The following is a 16,151-nucleotide window of genomic DNA, read 5'->3' as shown; positions in this document are numbered from 1 at the left end:
CCTCCCCCTGCAGTTCCGACAGTTGATTTTCGGCCTCCGCACCGCACGGATGTGTCCGCAAGTTGAAACATAACCTCACTCGAAGTCAGTCAGTTGGCGAAAGTAAATCCGAATGAAAGTGAGCGTACCGGTCAACCCGTTGTCTCTTCTGCGCTTGTGAGAAAGTGGATGACGTTTTAACACGCGTGGTTATGCAACTAGCTCGCTGGTCGATCATAAGTCCGTAGAGGAAGTGGATTATCAAGGATCCAAAAGAAACCAAGTGACACAATAAGGAAATAAAGGAAACAGTAAATAATATAATAAGGAAACAAAACAAATTAGTGCTCTTCTAAAAATATTATAAGAAATGGTCACTTGGATTCAGATGATACAAAAAGCGGTTTTTAACTCAAGGAAGCCACAGATCAATACTTTACGGAATTGATTACGGGAATTTAATATATAATAAGAATTAAGTAAAGATTTTAAGGAATTGTGGGTCTTTTACACACAAAGGAGATGGTAAAAAATTGTGACACATGGATAAGTGATTTTTAAAACAACGAGGTTATTTTAGATTGAGAGGCATCGAAGGGCAAACTGGAACATAATACGGGTATTTGAGTCATAGTGTGATTGTTTTTAATAATCTAAATGGATGAAATAATAAGTGTTTGATTTTATTAAGGGATACAGTGATTGACACAATAGTTAACAACAAAGTGAATGATGTTGGGAGAAAGCAGATGGAAGGTTCTTGTTTTAATAGCGGGTCTACTGCTGGCTCAGGCCATTGACAGTCCTGGCAGAGGGTCACCACAGCTGAAGGAATTTAGGCATCTCAGAAGGATTAATTTACAAAGTCCTTTTAGACAGGAACCCTTCGCAAGACAGAAAACGAGAGAAGCGAGATCCTTCGATGATCAGTTTTTGGAAACGACTACTGTGTCAGTTCTGCTGACAGAAACAGGACTGACTGAGTTCCAAGAAGATTCCATAGGAGCAAGAAGATCCCAGATAACCTTCAGGGATGAAGGGTCTTCAGAAGATGTCTCTTACAGAGATGAGCCAAGAGAGTTTAGACCCAGTCAAGCCGGACCTAGCGACGATTACATTAATCCGTCTCCAAGGAATCCAGAAGATTATAATCCTTCTTCGAGAAATCCATCGAACAACGTCCCTTCTCAAAGAAATCCTAAGATAACCTTCCAGGATGATTCTGATTATAATGACGAGAGAACTCCAATGCAAGAATTCAGCAAGCCTGAAAGCCAAGGAGATCAAATATCCAAACCTTACACAGAAGACACGTACAAGTCGCCTCAGGTCGGTTTCGTGTTACCAAACCGAGAAAACAACCAACGAGGCTATCAAGATGAATACAATCAAAACCCTAATCAAAATAGGTTTGTGGACTATCCTTCAGTATCTCAGAGAAGTCCAAGAAACCCTACAAGTGTGGGTTTCCCTGGGGTTTCAAAAGCCTTTCATCCACGATACCCTTTCCACAGCCCTTACTTTGCACCCCCGAAATCATTCAGCAATCCTGAATACGAAAACTATTACAACAACGGAAACAATCACCCCAACCAGGAATTCTCACCAATTGTTAAAAACGGATATTTCAACCCTGGCTTTTCCCCTAAATCACCGACAGCGCAACCCTTGTGGAAATCTAGAACTCCGAGAGTAGTTTTTCCCTACGCAAACGAGAATGGACCTCCTTCCTTCCAATCGAATTCGCACCAAGGAGGAACGGGGAATTCTTTGGCAAATGGCATCAATTACAATAACGACAACGTAGTGTTTAGGGATCAAAATTTTGGATTGAACGATCTGTCTGCAATTCAGGACATCAGGGGTGACTTCAATCTACAGGACATTGGAACTACTGGAGCAGCACAGGAGGACAACCTTAAAGACAGAGGTAGGAATTAAAAAATTAATAACACCAAATATCTTTAGCTATAATAGTCTAATCTTATTTTATTTTCCGCTATCGACTTTGCACAATGTATGAAGCTTTTACCATTTTATCATTTCTTTGTTTAATCTTAAGAATTCTTTCAGGCCTTTTCTTGTGCTTACATATTCAGTTTTCTCTTTTATTTAAAATTTCTTTTAGACAATATAATTTGATTGGCTTCCGTGGATAATTCATTTCACTAAATTGGTAGACTCAGCCAGAAATATGCAACTTTAAGCGGTTATAGAATAATTTTACTTTTTCCTAACTTTTAGATTTTTTAAATTCAAACGTATTTGAAAACAGATTTCTAAACCATTTACGATTAAAATTTCTGTATCTGTTTCTTGATTGTGTTATTGTTTATAATAATCTCAATACATAAACTTAATACATAATCTATTACAGACAAACTGTTAGAATTATTCACTGTCTAATACCATCTCGCTGTGTTTCTAAAAGGAGTAGGCAGAGAAGAGAAACAAATTACAAATCTTTCCTGATGTTAATATGTGTCGCTGTTTTAACAAAAATTCAGTTAAAAAATAGCTACTTTTTTATAATAAATCATTTTCCTTTGAAATAGTTAGTGCTTATTAACTGTTATTAATCTTTCTTAAAATAAAGACATAAAACTCCACTACTTTCGGTCCTGACAAATGTTCAAATCTTCTTCAAATTCATACAACGTAGCTTTAATTGTTTTCAGCATTTTTGTACTATAATATCATTACTTCGTGGATTATTTCAAATATTCTTTATGTTTCGTGATTTTTCCGTTCTCGTGATTTTTCCGTTATCATAAAAAAAATTGTGTAGGTTTACAAAAGTATAGAGGAAATAATGATATTTTATAACGTCAAGGACTTTTATTTATCTAAATTTATGGTATTAACGCTGTTTCCGACACAAAAGAATGTAATAAGGAAATTGAATGGCATTTTATTGTTATTGTGAATTACATAATACATAATTAATATAGTATATAGTATTTGTAGTATATAGTATTAGAATTTGTCACTTTTAATTTTTCGAAGAAAAGTTCTTCTCAATACATTTCATATTGTAGTGGCATTATTTATTAAATTAAAAGACAAATAACTTTTTGACATCATTTTATTTTGATACACAATCAACAAGTTTCGTGAACGTTGTTCACTTTCAGGAAAAACTGTAGATTGATATTATTATTGATATTGAATAGTATTATTATTTCATGATTTTTATTATCTTCAATAAAGCAACAGAGTTTTTGTTTTAGTCAATTTTTTATTACGAGGGGATAGGTAAAACTTTTTATTTTTTGATTCAGCACTGATAAAGGAGTTGATTTTCACTCTACATTTTTTAAGCAAACAGTTTACGTTTATTAATTTGCTGTTTGAAAGAAATTTATTTATTTATATTTTACGCCCATACGGGCTTTTACAAACATGTGATATAGATAATAATTTAGTTGTACTACATGAAGTAAAATTTGCTTTAAAAATTATATAGAACCCTTGCAGAAGAATGCTAATCTTAATTGTTACTATCGAGGTATGTTATTATAGCCTTCTTGTAATGAAGTGCAGTTGAAAACATCAATGAAAAGTATTCCGAACTGCCTGCAATCTAGGTACAAGCTAGTATCTAAATGAGTCAGTCCTGATATTGTTGTTGCAATAGTAGTTCTAGTTAGTATATTGAAGGTGATTAGGGCTCAGTATATCGGGGCTGTCTATAATTCCATTAACAATTTTAAAAATAAATTTCTATCCCCTGGCATTGAACACTTGATCCATATAAGTGTGAACTATACCGATTTAACTGCATCACAGGCACAATCAAGAAACAAGAAAGCATTTCGATATTTGAATACGTATAAATAATTTCAGTAGAAACACGCACAATTTGAACTAACTTCGCTCACACGGATACGTCAATAACAAGTTTATAATATTTTCTTTGAATATAGTTACCTACTTAGAGATTTTCAGAGTTGTCAATTAACTTAAGATACATAAGAAAAATTATCCCTTAACTCTTAATTCTTCCTTGCCGGTGCTGTAAACTGATCCAGCGCTCGGTGGATTTCTAGCACCGAAAAGGAAAGGTTAAAGTCGACATTAAACTCTGAGGGAAATAGGAGGCCTATAGAAGGCACATAAGAGGCCTGGGGATCAATACAGAAAAAAATGAAATTAGAAAACGTTATTAAAAAATATATAAAATATAAATACGTTATATAAAATATTCAAGATTCATTCTACTGTTTTACATTAGCGCTAGACAGAAAGCCTTAGAAAAATAATTTTCCTAAGAGCTTATGCCAACTTTGGGGATGCTATGTGAAGGGTCTTTTTAAGGAAAGGAAGGCGGGAAAGTTCTTTAAACTAAAAAGGTATTAAATATTTGTAAGAATCTGGGGGAAGTGTATCCTGGAGTGACGGATATATGAATCAATTCATCCCAATGTGATGCAAAGCGATAAGTCGTGATAGTCTTGCTGGAGAGGTCCAAAAGTCTCCCTCAACCAGTCTCTCTCGACTACCAAGATTTATACAAATCTCACACAATGATCCCACACACCCAACCCTTCCTGCTACATCACCAAACGTAGCAAACCACTCAAGGTGACCTATGCCGGAGGTGTTGGTTATCCAATAAATGTTTCCCGGGGAAGCTTAACATATTTCGATAACACAACCTTCGTTTATTAAAATGTTTCGCTGGTAGTTAGTTAGTGACAGTGACTGCGATCGACCATCGACATTTTCTCACCAGCCGACTGCTCGCACGACTGCGCACCAATCAGCCACGCATGACTGCTGGAAAATCCATGTCTCCGGTTTGAAATACCAAATTAATACATCCATTCATTCTACATACTACGCTGGCAGCCATCACGTACCAACTTTTTATCGGCTTGATAACAACCACCAAACTATACTGTTATACGTTACAAGCTTTGATTGGTTTCATTTCCTTCAACGTGTGACATGCAACTAAACGTTCTTTTATGAAATAAGGAAGTATTATTTTACGTGTGCGTTTATGTGGATTATTGATTTCGAACAACAATTTAGCATGATCTGGTGTGCAACAAGCACTAGTTCGTCCGGAGTCAAGTTAAGAGTCAAGAAAAACACCAATTAACTAATTAATCAATTATAACGGATTTCATGTTGAAGTTTTATTTTTATGTCGGAATCAACGGGTTTGATTCCAGCTTAGTGAAAAATTATCTAAACATTGGCGCAGACCCGTGAAAATCCGGACTTACAGGCAGAATCACAACAGAAATTATATTTTTCATTTGATGGTTGTGATAATGACCGTCAAGTTTGGTAGCTATTAAACTGACGCCACAACTATTATAATATAAACAGAGATAGAGATCACTTTTTATATTACGTTATCGTAATTTTGTATATGTTTGGTAAGTTTGTAACTCGATTCAATATGTTTATTTCAGAGCTACGTAATTTTTATGTGAGTTGAAAAATGCTCCCAACCGTGTGGAGCCAGTGAGACTACGTCATCCTCAATATGGTTATATTTTGAGGATGGAAGTAGATAGAAAAAGGGTGGGGAAGTACCTGGCTATTCAGATCTGGTCACCAAACACAGCTAAAGTCATTTCAAGCAAGGCTTGATTCTGAATGGTAGTCTTTCACCGGGGTGATGTATCGTTACTCCTGGGACGCATAGGTTTTTTTTAAGAGAGACTATAAGACCATTGTAAGTATTGACCATTGTAAAACTGAAGGTATTGGAGAGGGAAAGTATATGGGAAAGAGGAAGGTGCGGAAGTACCTGGCTATTTAGATCTGGTCGCCAAATACGATTAAAGCCATTTTTTAAATAACGTTTCAATTCTAAATGTTGGTCTTTCACCTCCGATACTAAAAGTATGTACCACTTTGGAACGTGTCGCGAATATATAATTTTTTTCTATAATACATATAATAATAATGTTATGGGGTGTGAAATCGCTGATATTTCAGAAAGTCGACCAAATCTTGCCAATTTGAACAATATAATATAAAGACTAAAGTTTTTTTTTCCTTCTAAATAATGGTTACTTAATTCTTTGAAAATTGTCGTAATTCATAAAAATGTCGGTATTTTCAATATCACGTGCTGTTAACTTAATCATTACATAATCTGATTGTATTATCATAATTACTGTACAGTTTAGGATTATTGTAAACGGAAGTGGCGCCATCTGTTATTTTCAAATATTATACAGTGCTTATTGAAAACATGTTTTAAATCTTACAAAAAATCCTAAAAGCCGAAAAGTCGTCACTAAAACTGACAAGTGCATTTTACATTGAAAAGATGAAGAAAAAAATGTTGTTTTTGCGGCCCTGAACTTCTGAATTCCATATCGAATCTTATAGGAATTTTCTCATTTACCAATGCTACTGAACTTCGCTTGCATTTTATTAGTTCAAGTTTCTTGCAAAACGAGAACTTACCGATGCTGTTGGTAACTCGAGCGGAATTACAACACAAACCTTAGCTGAGAACCGAATTTATTTTTTATCAAGCAGTATACAATCAAAACACAGACAAACTTGCATGTCAGATTTTAGAGATATTGATAGAAATAACATAAAAACATACTAAATACATTCAAAAACTGTTTATTTTTCATAACATATTTCAGTTAAAAGATTGCTCTGAAAAGCAGGACTAACTTGACCGAACGCCTCGTACCGCAGTGGGGGCAAGGATCCATATGTCCGTCACTCCTGGATACCCTGATCCCTAGATTCCTACCCACCCCTCTTACCCTTTTCCTTCCCAGAACTTCCTCTCCTTCCTTTTCTGAAAAAACCCTCCACACAGCATCCCCAAAGATAACACAGGCCTTGAGGAAAATTATTTTCTTCAAATTCTTCGGAAATCCCGAAGTATAAATCATTTTAAAAGTAGGTAGGTAGATATAATTTGAGAAATTTGAAAAATATTCAAAAATAACCGGTCGGTGGCTGAGTTGACATCGTAGTGTGTTCAATTCCTCGGCTGGCTAAATCCTCCATCACAACACAAGCAACATTTTCAGCTTACTGTGGTGGTAGTAGGAGGTTTTCAAATATTGTCAGGTTATTCGTAACCAGGGAATTTTTGTCTTTCTTTTTTAAAATAAAAAAAAAAATAAAAAATTCTGTGCACTTAGGACAAGTGGCTTCACAGAATTCGAACAAATTGTCAAATTTCAATATTAAAATTTAAGTTCTCTGAAAGTTCTTTTCAGGTTTGTGTTATTTTCCAAGTAGGTACTGTTAATCAACATTATGAAATAATAACAGAACTTGATTTTTACTGTCAAATTTGATGAAATTATCAAATTCTGTAAAACATCACGTCAGTAAGCGGCAAATTTAGAAATTGCGAGGGGATATTCGAAAAATAAATAAAATTATTAAACCGCAAAATAATGTAAGTATTACTTTTAAAATGTTATCTTTTTGTCAAGTAGTCATGATGTGATCGATTGTCAGGTTATTATGCCGTGTTGCGCTTCCTTCTTCTCTAGCCAACGATTCGGACTATGTTACATTGTCCGTCATCTGGGCAGATGTGTAGATTTTAGTGAAATGTGTGTTTAGGAATGTAGAAGTGACATCGTATTGCGCGCGTTAATCCTCTCAAGGTCGATATTTCAGTATAATATTTAAAAGTAATGTGGTTTTCAGCGTTATACACATCTGCCCTGATCAAGAACACTGTAATGCTAAATGCAACACGGTGTAGTAACCTAATCATTAATCACGACAATCCTTATGTTAGGCCGTGGAAATTTTAAATAACAATTACATTGATTGTTTAATTTTTGGGTTATTTAGAAATTCGTTTATGGAAAATGGAAAAAAAATCATAGATATTATTTAATACATTTTCACGTGCTGTTAATTGTAATTGAATGTAAAAATGTAATGTTATATTTATGCAAGATCTGTCTCGTAATTCGCTAGCTATGTCCATAACATTGAATATGTACTGCTTTCACTCGACCATACTACATAAGTACTGGTTCCATACAGAGGAGCATGTTATCTACTTGGGCGGAATAACTGCAATGATGAATTATTGAAGAGGATATGTTTAACCTCGGTTTTAGTAAGAGAGAGAAAGAGAGCAATTTGGACGAGTCCAAATTGCTCTCTGGTGCCAGATCAATGCGCCGTATCTAAAGATATTGCTTTTTGACTTTGAAGGGCTCAATCAATTCCATTCGTGGAGTTACATCATTGCAACTTAAATTACAATGGCTTTTCAAGTTTCGACATGGTCGAAAAAGGGTGGCTCCGTAATCAGACACAGCTTAGATGTTGACAGGACGATTTTTTCAATTGAACTGAAGTTACACTAAGTCGACATAGGAAAGGTAGGAATTGGGTAGGTGGGCAACAATAAGATTCATCAAGGAAATCAAAGGAAAGGTGTAGGTAGTACGATGCTAGGTATCAACACCAACATTCTGTTAGGACGACCCCATAAATACGCTGTTTTGCCATTACATCGCCGTTGCGTGCGGGAGATGTTTGAGATGTAGCGTTCAGGTCCAGTAAGAAAATGGTGAAAAACAGAAAACAGTAACAGAACAGTGACGAAACAGAACAATGATGAAACAGAACAGTGGCAAAACAGAACAATGACAGAACAGAACAGTGATGAAACATAACAGTGGCAAAACAGAATAATGACAGAACAGAACAGTGACAAAACAGAACAATGACAAAACAGAACAGTTATGAAACAGAACAGAATAGTGACAAAACAGAACGGTGGTAAAACATGATAAGACAAAACTGTTATTTTTAAATATATTTCACAATTTAAAGCATGAAAAACAAAGTACATTCTAAGGCAACATCACGTTCATTAATCAAATGCATTGTACATGTAGTTTTGTATTGTTTTGCGTATGCAATCTGTCTACCGTAAGTTGATCACAGAATGACTGTCTATAGTTAGTAATAAGAAAGATCATTGTAGACATGTACTCTATACTTGTACAGCGCCCTTGATGTGATTTTTTTCTTTTTTCTTTCAAATATTATTATTTACTCATAATGATCATTGCTGAAGACAGAAATTTTTTGAATTTTTGTAAAATACCGAATATTATCGGAGATACAACTCAAATTATTTGAATTCATTATCTTTTTACGAATTGTAATTCGCGACGTCACTAACGGTCGTTTTACCAAAATTCACTTTAAAAACTATTTTTTTTAAATCCGAAAACTAATTTTACTGTTGTTATATAATATTATGAAAAATAATAATAAATAAATTAGGAGACAATCTCATGATAAAAATATAAATGATTTCATCCTTCACCTGCGTCCAACACTTCTGTAATCATCGGTGTTGGCTGGCAATTGTGTAAGTTGTATAAGTTAGTACCGAGAAGCACCGTAGGTAGGTACTGACAACAGCGGGACACTTCACTTTCATTTTCCTCCACTTCGTTTCTCGCTTCATTCGCGCCCCGCGCTTGACCTTCGCTTTTTTTTAAATCTGACAGTTCTTTTTTTAAATTTAAACCTTTCAACCAGAATGTTTATTTTGATTTCATTATTTTAACCTGTGTCTATATTTTAACCTTCTGGAGCCAGTGAGACTATGGCATCCCCTGTAGGGTATTTTCACTGTATTGTATTTTTATTTATATTGACGAATAAATTTTCAATTTATTTATTTATTTTTATTTATTTTAATATTACATTTAGTTACAATAGTGAGGTATTGCCCATCTCACTACGTGTGGAACGCCTGTGTCGAGATGGCAATTTACATAGTGGTTGTTAACTAGGTTTTAGCTAATACAATATTGTGAAAATGCCAGATAAAATCAGTATTTTTTTTAATTTTTTTTTTTTTAATTATACAATTTAAGAATGAATGTTGAAGGTGGAGGCGAAGCAATAATAAATTAAATTAATTAATTAATAAAGTTTCAGTTTGACCAAAAGGCGTATTATACATATATATATACACAGTAGGCACAATTTTTAGTACGTTATGAAATAGTTCAATGTATATTTTTATTGGAGGTAATCAATGATTTTATTTTTGAATAATGTTTTGATTTGTGTGTTTCTAATGTCAACAGGTAAAGAATTGAATAGCTTAATAGCATTGTATTTAAAGCTTTTTTGTCCATAAGAGGTTTGACAAACTGGGATGTTTAAAGATTTTACATGTGAATGTCTCACGGCTCTAGTGCTTGTTCGTTCTTCATACATATGGGTATTTTTAAATTGATGAAGCGGGATGTTTTTTTAATATAATCTTTTTAGGTTTGGAACATTTAGTGTCTTAACCCTTAAATGCATACTGTTGCAAAACTGCAACATACCGTTCAAACCACCTTTAACTCTTTGGTGTATACTTAATGCATGCCGTTTTAGAATTATTAAGTTCACGGTAATATATTTTATCGAGTGGCATCACCTTTTTTTTTCTTTCGCGAATGTCAAATGTCACTTTTTCTTTAACAAAGTGAAGATTCTCGAAAATTGGTTGGAGGTTAGAATTACAGTTTGGTTTTGCTGTTATTATTTAAATTTTCTTAGGTAAGTAGATGCAATAATACAATACTTATATGTAATAACTCGTATTTTTCCGGTAGTTTTGAGAATTTTTTTAGGTTTTTTATTTTTTTTTTCATAGGTAAATTGTTCATATTATTTTTTATTAAATACATGGTGTTGTAAATCTGCAACAATTTTTTTTTTATCAAATATCATTAAAAAATTACAAAAAAAAAATTCTTTATATTTCCTTGCATATGCATGTAAATATCTACAAAATATATTTTTTTCCAGAAAAATTAATAAATCATGCATTTAAGGGTTAAAAATAAAATCAGTATTCGTTCTTAATGGGACTTTTAGAATAACCTTCAGAATAACTCAATAGTAAACTAACTAACTTTCTTAGAACGAGAATATATGGAACAGTGCATTACAGATAGTCAATGCCCCGCCAATTTGTGTGAAATTGCAAAAAGCCTTGTAAAAAGGTGTGTTCAGCATGCGCCTGCCTACCAGCTTCGTGGGTGCCAGATCCATAGAGGTTGTTTTGAGGAGACCCTTTGTCCTCTCCAACTAGTCTCTCGACCCATCCGGGATGGATATACTCATATGTCAGTCACTGATTCCTATTCACCCCTCATACCTTTTACCTTCTCAGAACCTCCTCTCCTTCCTTTCCTCAAAAAGACCTTCCACACAGCATGACATTATTTTCCTCAGGGTCTCCAGCTTTTTTGTTGTTGTTACTACTAAAATTCTTATAATATTTTTAAATAAGGGGTGCTGGTTTTTTGTCTTCAGAACAAACATACAGGGTGAAAAATGGGTTCCATGATAACTCAACACAGTGACAATTCAACACACTTTTAAAAAGTGATATAAAGTCATTAGAAACGATGAAAAAAATTTTTTTTTTACCTAACCTACTTAATCCAGTTAACAAAGTTTTTGTTTCATCACTTTCCATGACTTTATATAACTTTTTAAAGATCTGATGATTTATCATTGTGACGATGTATTTCCTGATAAAATATTAGTCATTCAGAATATATCGAGAACTTTTCCTAATACATATCATGAAGGGATGCTACAGATATCAATATGTCAATATCAATAAGAGTATTGAAATGAACACGTGTTCCGCCGTCCTCATAAAATATTCACTTTTGATTGATATTTTCTTAGGAACTATTTCAATTCATTCGTTATAGGCCCGCAGTGACATTTTTAACAGGAATACGAACAATTTGACAAGATTTTTAATAAATTAACAGTATTTCATATCAGTTTTCTCCGTGTACAAATAGGTTTTTTTGTTTTATAGTCTGCTCTTCTTTATCTACCAGAAAAGGCATTTTTGTTTTCTATTCTAATCTGATATAAAATTCTATTGTTACGTGTATCACCCAAATCTCTTCCACTCTGTTTGTGCCATCATTTTTAGCATCAAAAAGAGACATAACAATGAAGGATTTCTTTTAAAAATAATCTAAGTCTAGAGTCTACAATGGATCACTGATTTTGTATTTTTTATCGTGTTTTATGATGAAGACTTAAAAAATAAATAAATTCTAAAATATCAAAAGCAACATGATCTAAAAATCTAAACACTCCGGATGAGTTCTACCTCATAAGAATGGCAATATTTTTTGTGATACAAATGTAATTCCACAACCCGCACTTAAAATTTGTTAACTCTGTGGAACTGCACTCGTACCAGTCACGCAAATTACAAGGACATCAAGGGTGGTGTCCTATTTATCTTTATCACCATCAATTTCCTTTGGATTAACAATAGGGAACTCTTGTAAAAATCCAAATATTCAAATAAATACTTACGATCCTTCCTTTTCCCATCTTCTTCCCTTCAGCCTCATATCAGAGCCAATATGATGAGAGCCGAAATTATGCCATTGACCAACTGGCTCCGGAATGATTGGGACTTATATGTGACATTCACATGAAAATAAAACGGTGAAAACGCCAAAAAAATACTAAATATTATAACCGTGTTTGATGACACGATCTGAATACCCAGGTAATCTCCCCCCATCTCCTTCCCCTCCCTGCTACCTTAAGGCTTACAAAATACCCCAGTTGAGGATGCCATAGTCTCACTGGCTCCAGCTGGTTGAGATCAACTGGAACTATTGTGGTGCATTCACATAAAATGATATTAAAAAGTGAAAACTTGCTTTGTATGGTGAATTAATTTTACAACTTACCCCTACCCGGATATAGCGTGATGGTACCTTATAGCACCAAAAAAACGCAACATTGTTCGAACTAACAACATTTTTTAATTGCGGCTATCAACAACATGTTGAAAAAGAAATTGACGGAATAACAAGCCATAGAAAACGATAACACAAAGAATGAAAACATATATCTGATTCTGTGTTCAGTTATTAGTATTTTTGTATCGGTGTTTTGCTACAGCTGTTTGTAGGTAGGTTCCCCAAAGATGTTTGTATCCGAATGATAATTTACAGGGTGGTACGAACGTATTATAATTTATCATTGAACACGGAAAATAATGAATATTGCTAATTTAGTAAGAATCTCTTCAAATTACTGGTAATCCGATGAAAAACGGGTTTGCGTGCCGTCTCCTGATAAACTTTTAGTAAATTTCGAGTAAATCGGAACACGTGTTAGCAATACTGAAAGAATCGTTCCCATTTCCATTGATTAAAACGCCATTGCATTCACCCAAATACTTAAAAAATAACAACGTCTATTTTAGCCCTCTGACCTATATGTGTCGACTATATAATAAGATATAGTGTGCTGAAGTAGACATTTTCGTTGATAATTTACAAAGATTTAGAAAAAATGTTCTGCTTTTGCCAAAAAATATGTTGCGTTATATTACGTATTACTTACGTCTCCAAAGAAGCGAAGCTAGCAGTCCACAATGGAGTGCTGGTACCTACCCTAATGTATGGAAATGAGGCACGGAACTGGCAGAGAAAGGATGAAAGTAGACTGAATGCTGTATAAATGAGATCCCTGAGGAGTATGTGTAGTAAAACCATGTATGATCGTGTGACAAATGTGGAGATCCGTAAAGAGTGCAAGGTTGATGTAAGCGTAATGAGCAAGATCAAGAAAGTGACGCTTAGATGGTTTGGGCATTTAGAGCAAATGAGCGAAGAAAGGAGTGTAAGGAGAATATATGATGTAAATGGGAATGGTAGCAGAAGTCGGGGACGCCCGAAGAAGACTTAGCACGATCAAGTGAATTAGATACTTGAGTCGGGCCATGTCAAGAGTCAGAATAATAGAAGAGTATGTATGAGACGATGTATGAATGTGAATGAGGTAAGAAGTGTGTGCCAAGACCGAGTTGTTTGGGGGTCCGTCCTCTCTGCCTATCCCTGCGGAGAAACGGCGTGATGGTTATTTAGTTAGTTACTTACGTCTCTATTTGTTTATCTTGTGTCTCTATTTGTGTCTCTTTTGTATCTTACTGTTTTAAACTATTCGTCATTTGAGTGAGCTTTCATATAATTTTGTATTTTTATTTGTTTTATATTCTAATCTTTATTTAGACGTATGAAAATTATTGAATTCTACGTTTGAGTAGATTTTTGTAATTGTTGTACCTATTTGTATATTAACTGGGTTTCAATAACTGGATTGTTCTTACGTAAGTGAAGTTAGGTGAAAAGAGTTTATGTTTTAGTCTATGGAGATTTTCCATGAGTTTAGAAGTTCATGCTTATGCATATTTCATAACGCTAGAGCCCACCATTCACGTGTTATTACATATGAACATATTGTCTGTTTCGTAGATACATGTCGTGTGTGACAACGGTAAATATCGCCGAAAAACAACTTCATCAAATTAAACTCATGGAAATATAAAATTAAGGAATGAATTAATTTATTAATGAATTAATTGAAGGTCACATCACTTTGCAGTAACCCTGTACCAGAACAATAATACGTAATTCTCGTTTATGATGCATGCATATAATTTCTTTAGGCGCCATTTCAAGACCTCACAAACACACACATAAAATACAAGAGCATAAACATAAAATATATATATACATACACATAAAATACACATACAAACACCAAGCCATTCAAAAAGGCGGAGAAAGTTGATTTAGTCCAAAAACCAGCTGACTCATCCATACAAAATATAAATAAGACATTGGGGCGAACTACAAACCGACTAAACGCCTCAACGTTGTGTCCTAAAGGCGAATCTGCATACAGACCGAGAGGCTGAGCAAGCTTGCCGCAACAGAAAGCTGTGGTGTAACGCTATGAGATAATCGAAAGAGTTGGGAGTGATTTTGAATTTGAAAGTTGAGCAGAATTGGTGACAATCGATGACATTTAATGATTTTTTAAAATTATCTGTATTGCTTGTAAGAAAGTACGCAATCCAGAGGTCGCGTAAATCAAATTGAATTTTGTCTCAGCCAAAAAACCATTCCACGTACTTGAATAAAAAATTATCGTTTGTTTTTTTTTTCTGGCGGTCAGTTTTGGCGTGATGAAATTTACTCAGCAGATCTGCCTGAAAGTTGAGATCAATTCGCAAATTTTTAATTCACCCTGAGCTGTGCAGCCTCGAAATATTCGTTTAGTTGTCAAAACAAGAAATACTCCACATGTTTTGCTCCATATTTTTCTAATGTTAAAAAATAAGAAAATGTTAAATATCCTCTTGCATAAGATATCTAGGCCTCCGGCAGATTAAAAATAATGTAAAACTGGTCAGTTGTTTATAAAGTTCATAGAAAATAGTATAATACTATTAAGAAACACTAATTTAGGTTGTGACTCCGTCCATCTGTTTGTAACTCCGGTTCAATGAACTCTAGCACTCGAATTTTCTTTGCATTTAAAAGCGTCATTTTCAAAATTAGAAGAGTTTATTTGTAAAATTCTAATTGTAATTTTATTGCCATTTTCAACATTGGAACTGATTTGTCGACAATTCAAACTAACTGAGGTATTTAATGATAGTCAAAACGTAAACCTGTCGGAACCAAATGCCAGGAGCACATAAGGGCTAAGGAGCGTAGGAGCACATAAGCGCTAATGTCACTATTATTCTTAATATACAATGTCAAAACGTGAACCTGTAGGAACCAAATGCCAGGAGCACATAAGTGCTAAGGAGCGTAGGAGCACATAAACGCTAATGTCACTATTATTCTTAATATACAACGTCAAAACGTGAACCTGTAGGAACCAAATGCCAGGAGCACATAAGTGTTAAGGAGCATAGGAGCACATAAGCGCTAATGTCACTATTACTCTTAATATACAACGTCAAAACATGAGCCTGTCGACGAAAACAAAATACGAGGAGTACAGAAATATGATTGAGTATTTCTTTTTGGTTATTATATAAACATTGCTCAGTGACAGTAAAGTTGTTAAAAATCACGCTACGAAGTAACCATTCGACTAACTAACTATCACACCGTTTTCCGCAAGGATAGGCAAAGGGCGGGGACCGCCAAACAACTCGGTCTTGGTACATACTCCTTGTTTCATTTATATACATACTCTTCTGTTATTCCAACTCAAGCACTTGATCGTACCATGTCTTCCTCGGGCATTCCCGACTTCTACATTTCACATTTGCGTCATATATTCTCCTTACATATTTCTTCGTTCATTCGTTGTACATG

General features: G+C 34.4%; 1 protein-coding gene across 1 annotated transcript in view; it reads left to right on the top strand.

Moving 5' to 3' along the window:
* The first annotated feature begins 711 nt into the window (after positions 1 to 711).
* Positions 712 to 16,151, top strand: part of LOC149410455 (uncharacterized) — a 90,131-nt gene continuing 74,691 nt past the window's right edge. The window contains exon 1 of the mRNA XM_089648252.1: positions 712 to 1,909. Coding sequence (XP_089504378.1) covers positions 712 to 1,909 — 1,198 coding nt within the window. The remainder of the gene's footprint in view (positions 1,910 to 16,151) is intronic.

Source organism: Hesperophylax consimilis, chromosome 27, assembly GCF_061612785.1.
Source record: "Hesperophylax consimilis isolate HC1 chromosome 27, BYU_Hcon_1.0, whole genome shotgun sequence".
Classification (NCBI taxonomy): Eukaryota; Metazoa; Arthropoda; class Insecta; order Trichoptera; family Limnephilidae; genus Hesperophylax; species Hesperophylax consimilis.
The sequence above is the reverse complement of the archived record's forward strand: the minus strand, read 5'-3'. Positions and strand labels throughout refer to the sequence as shown.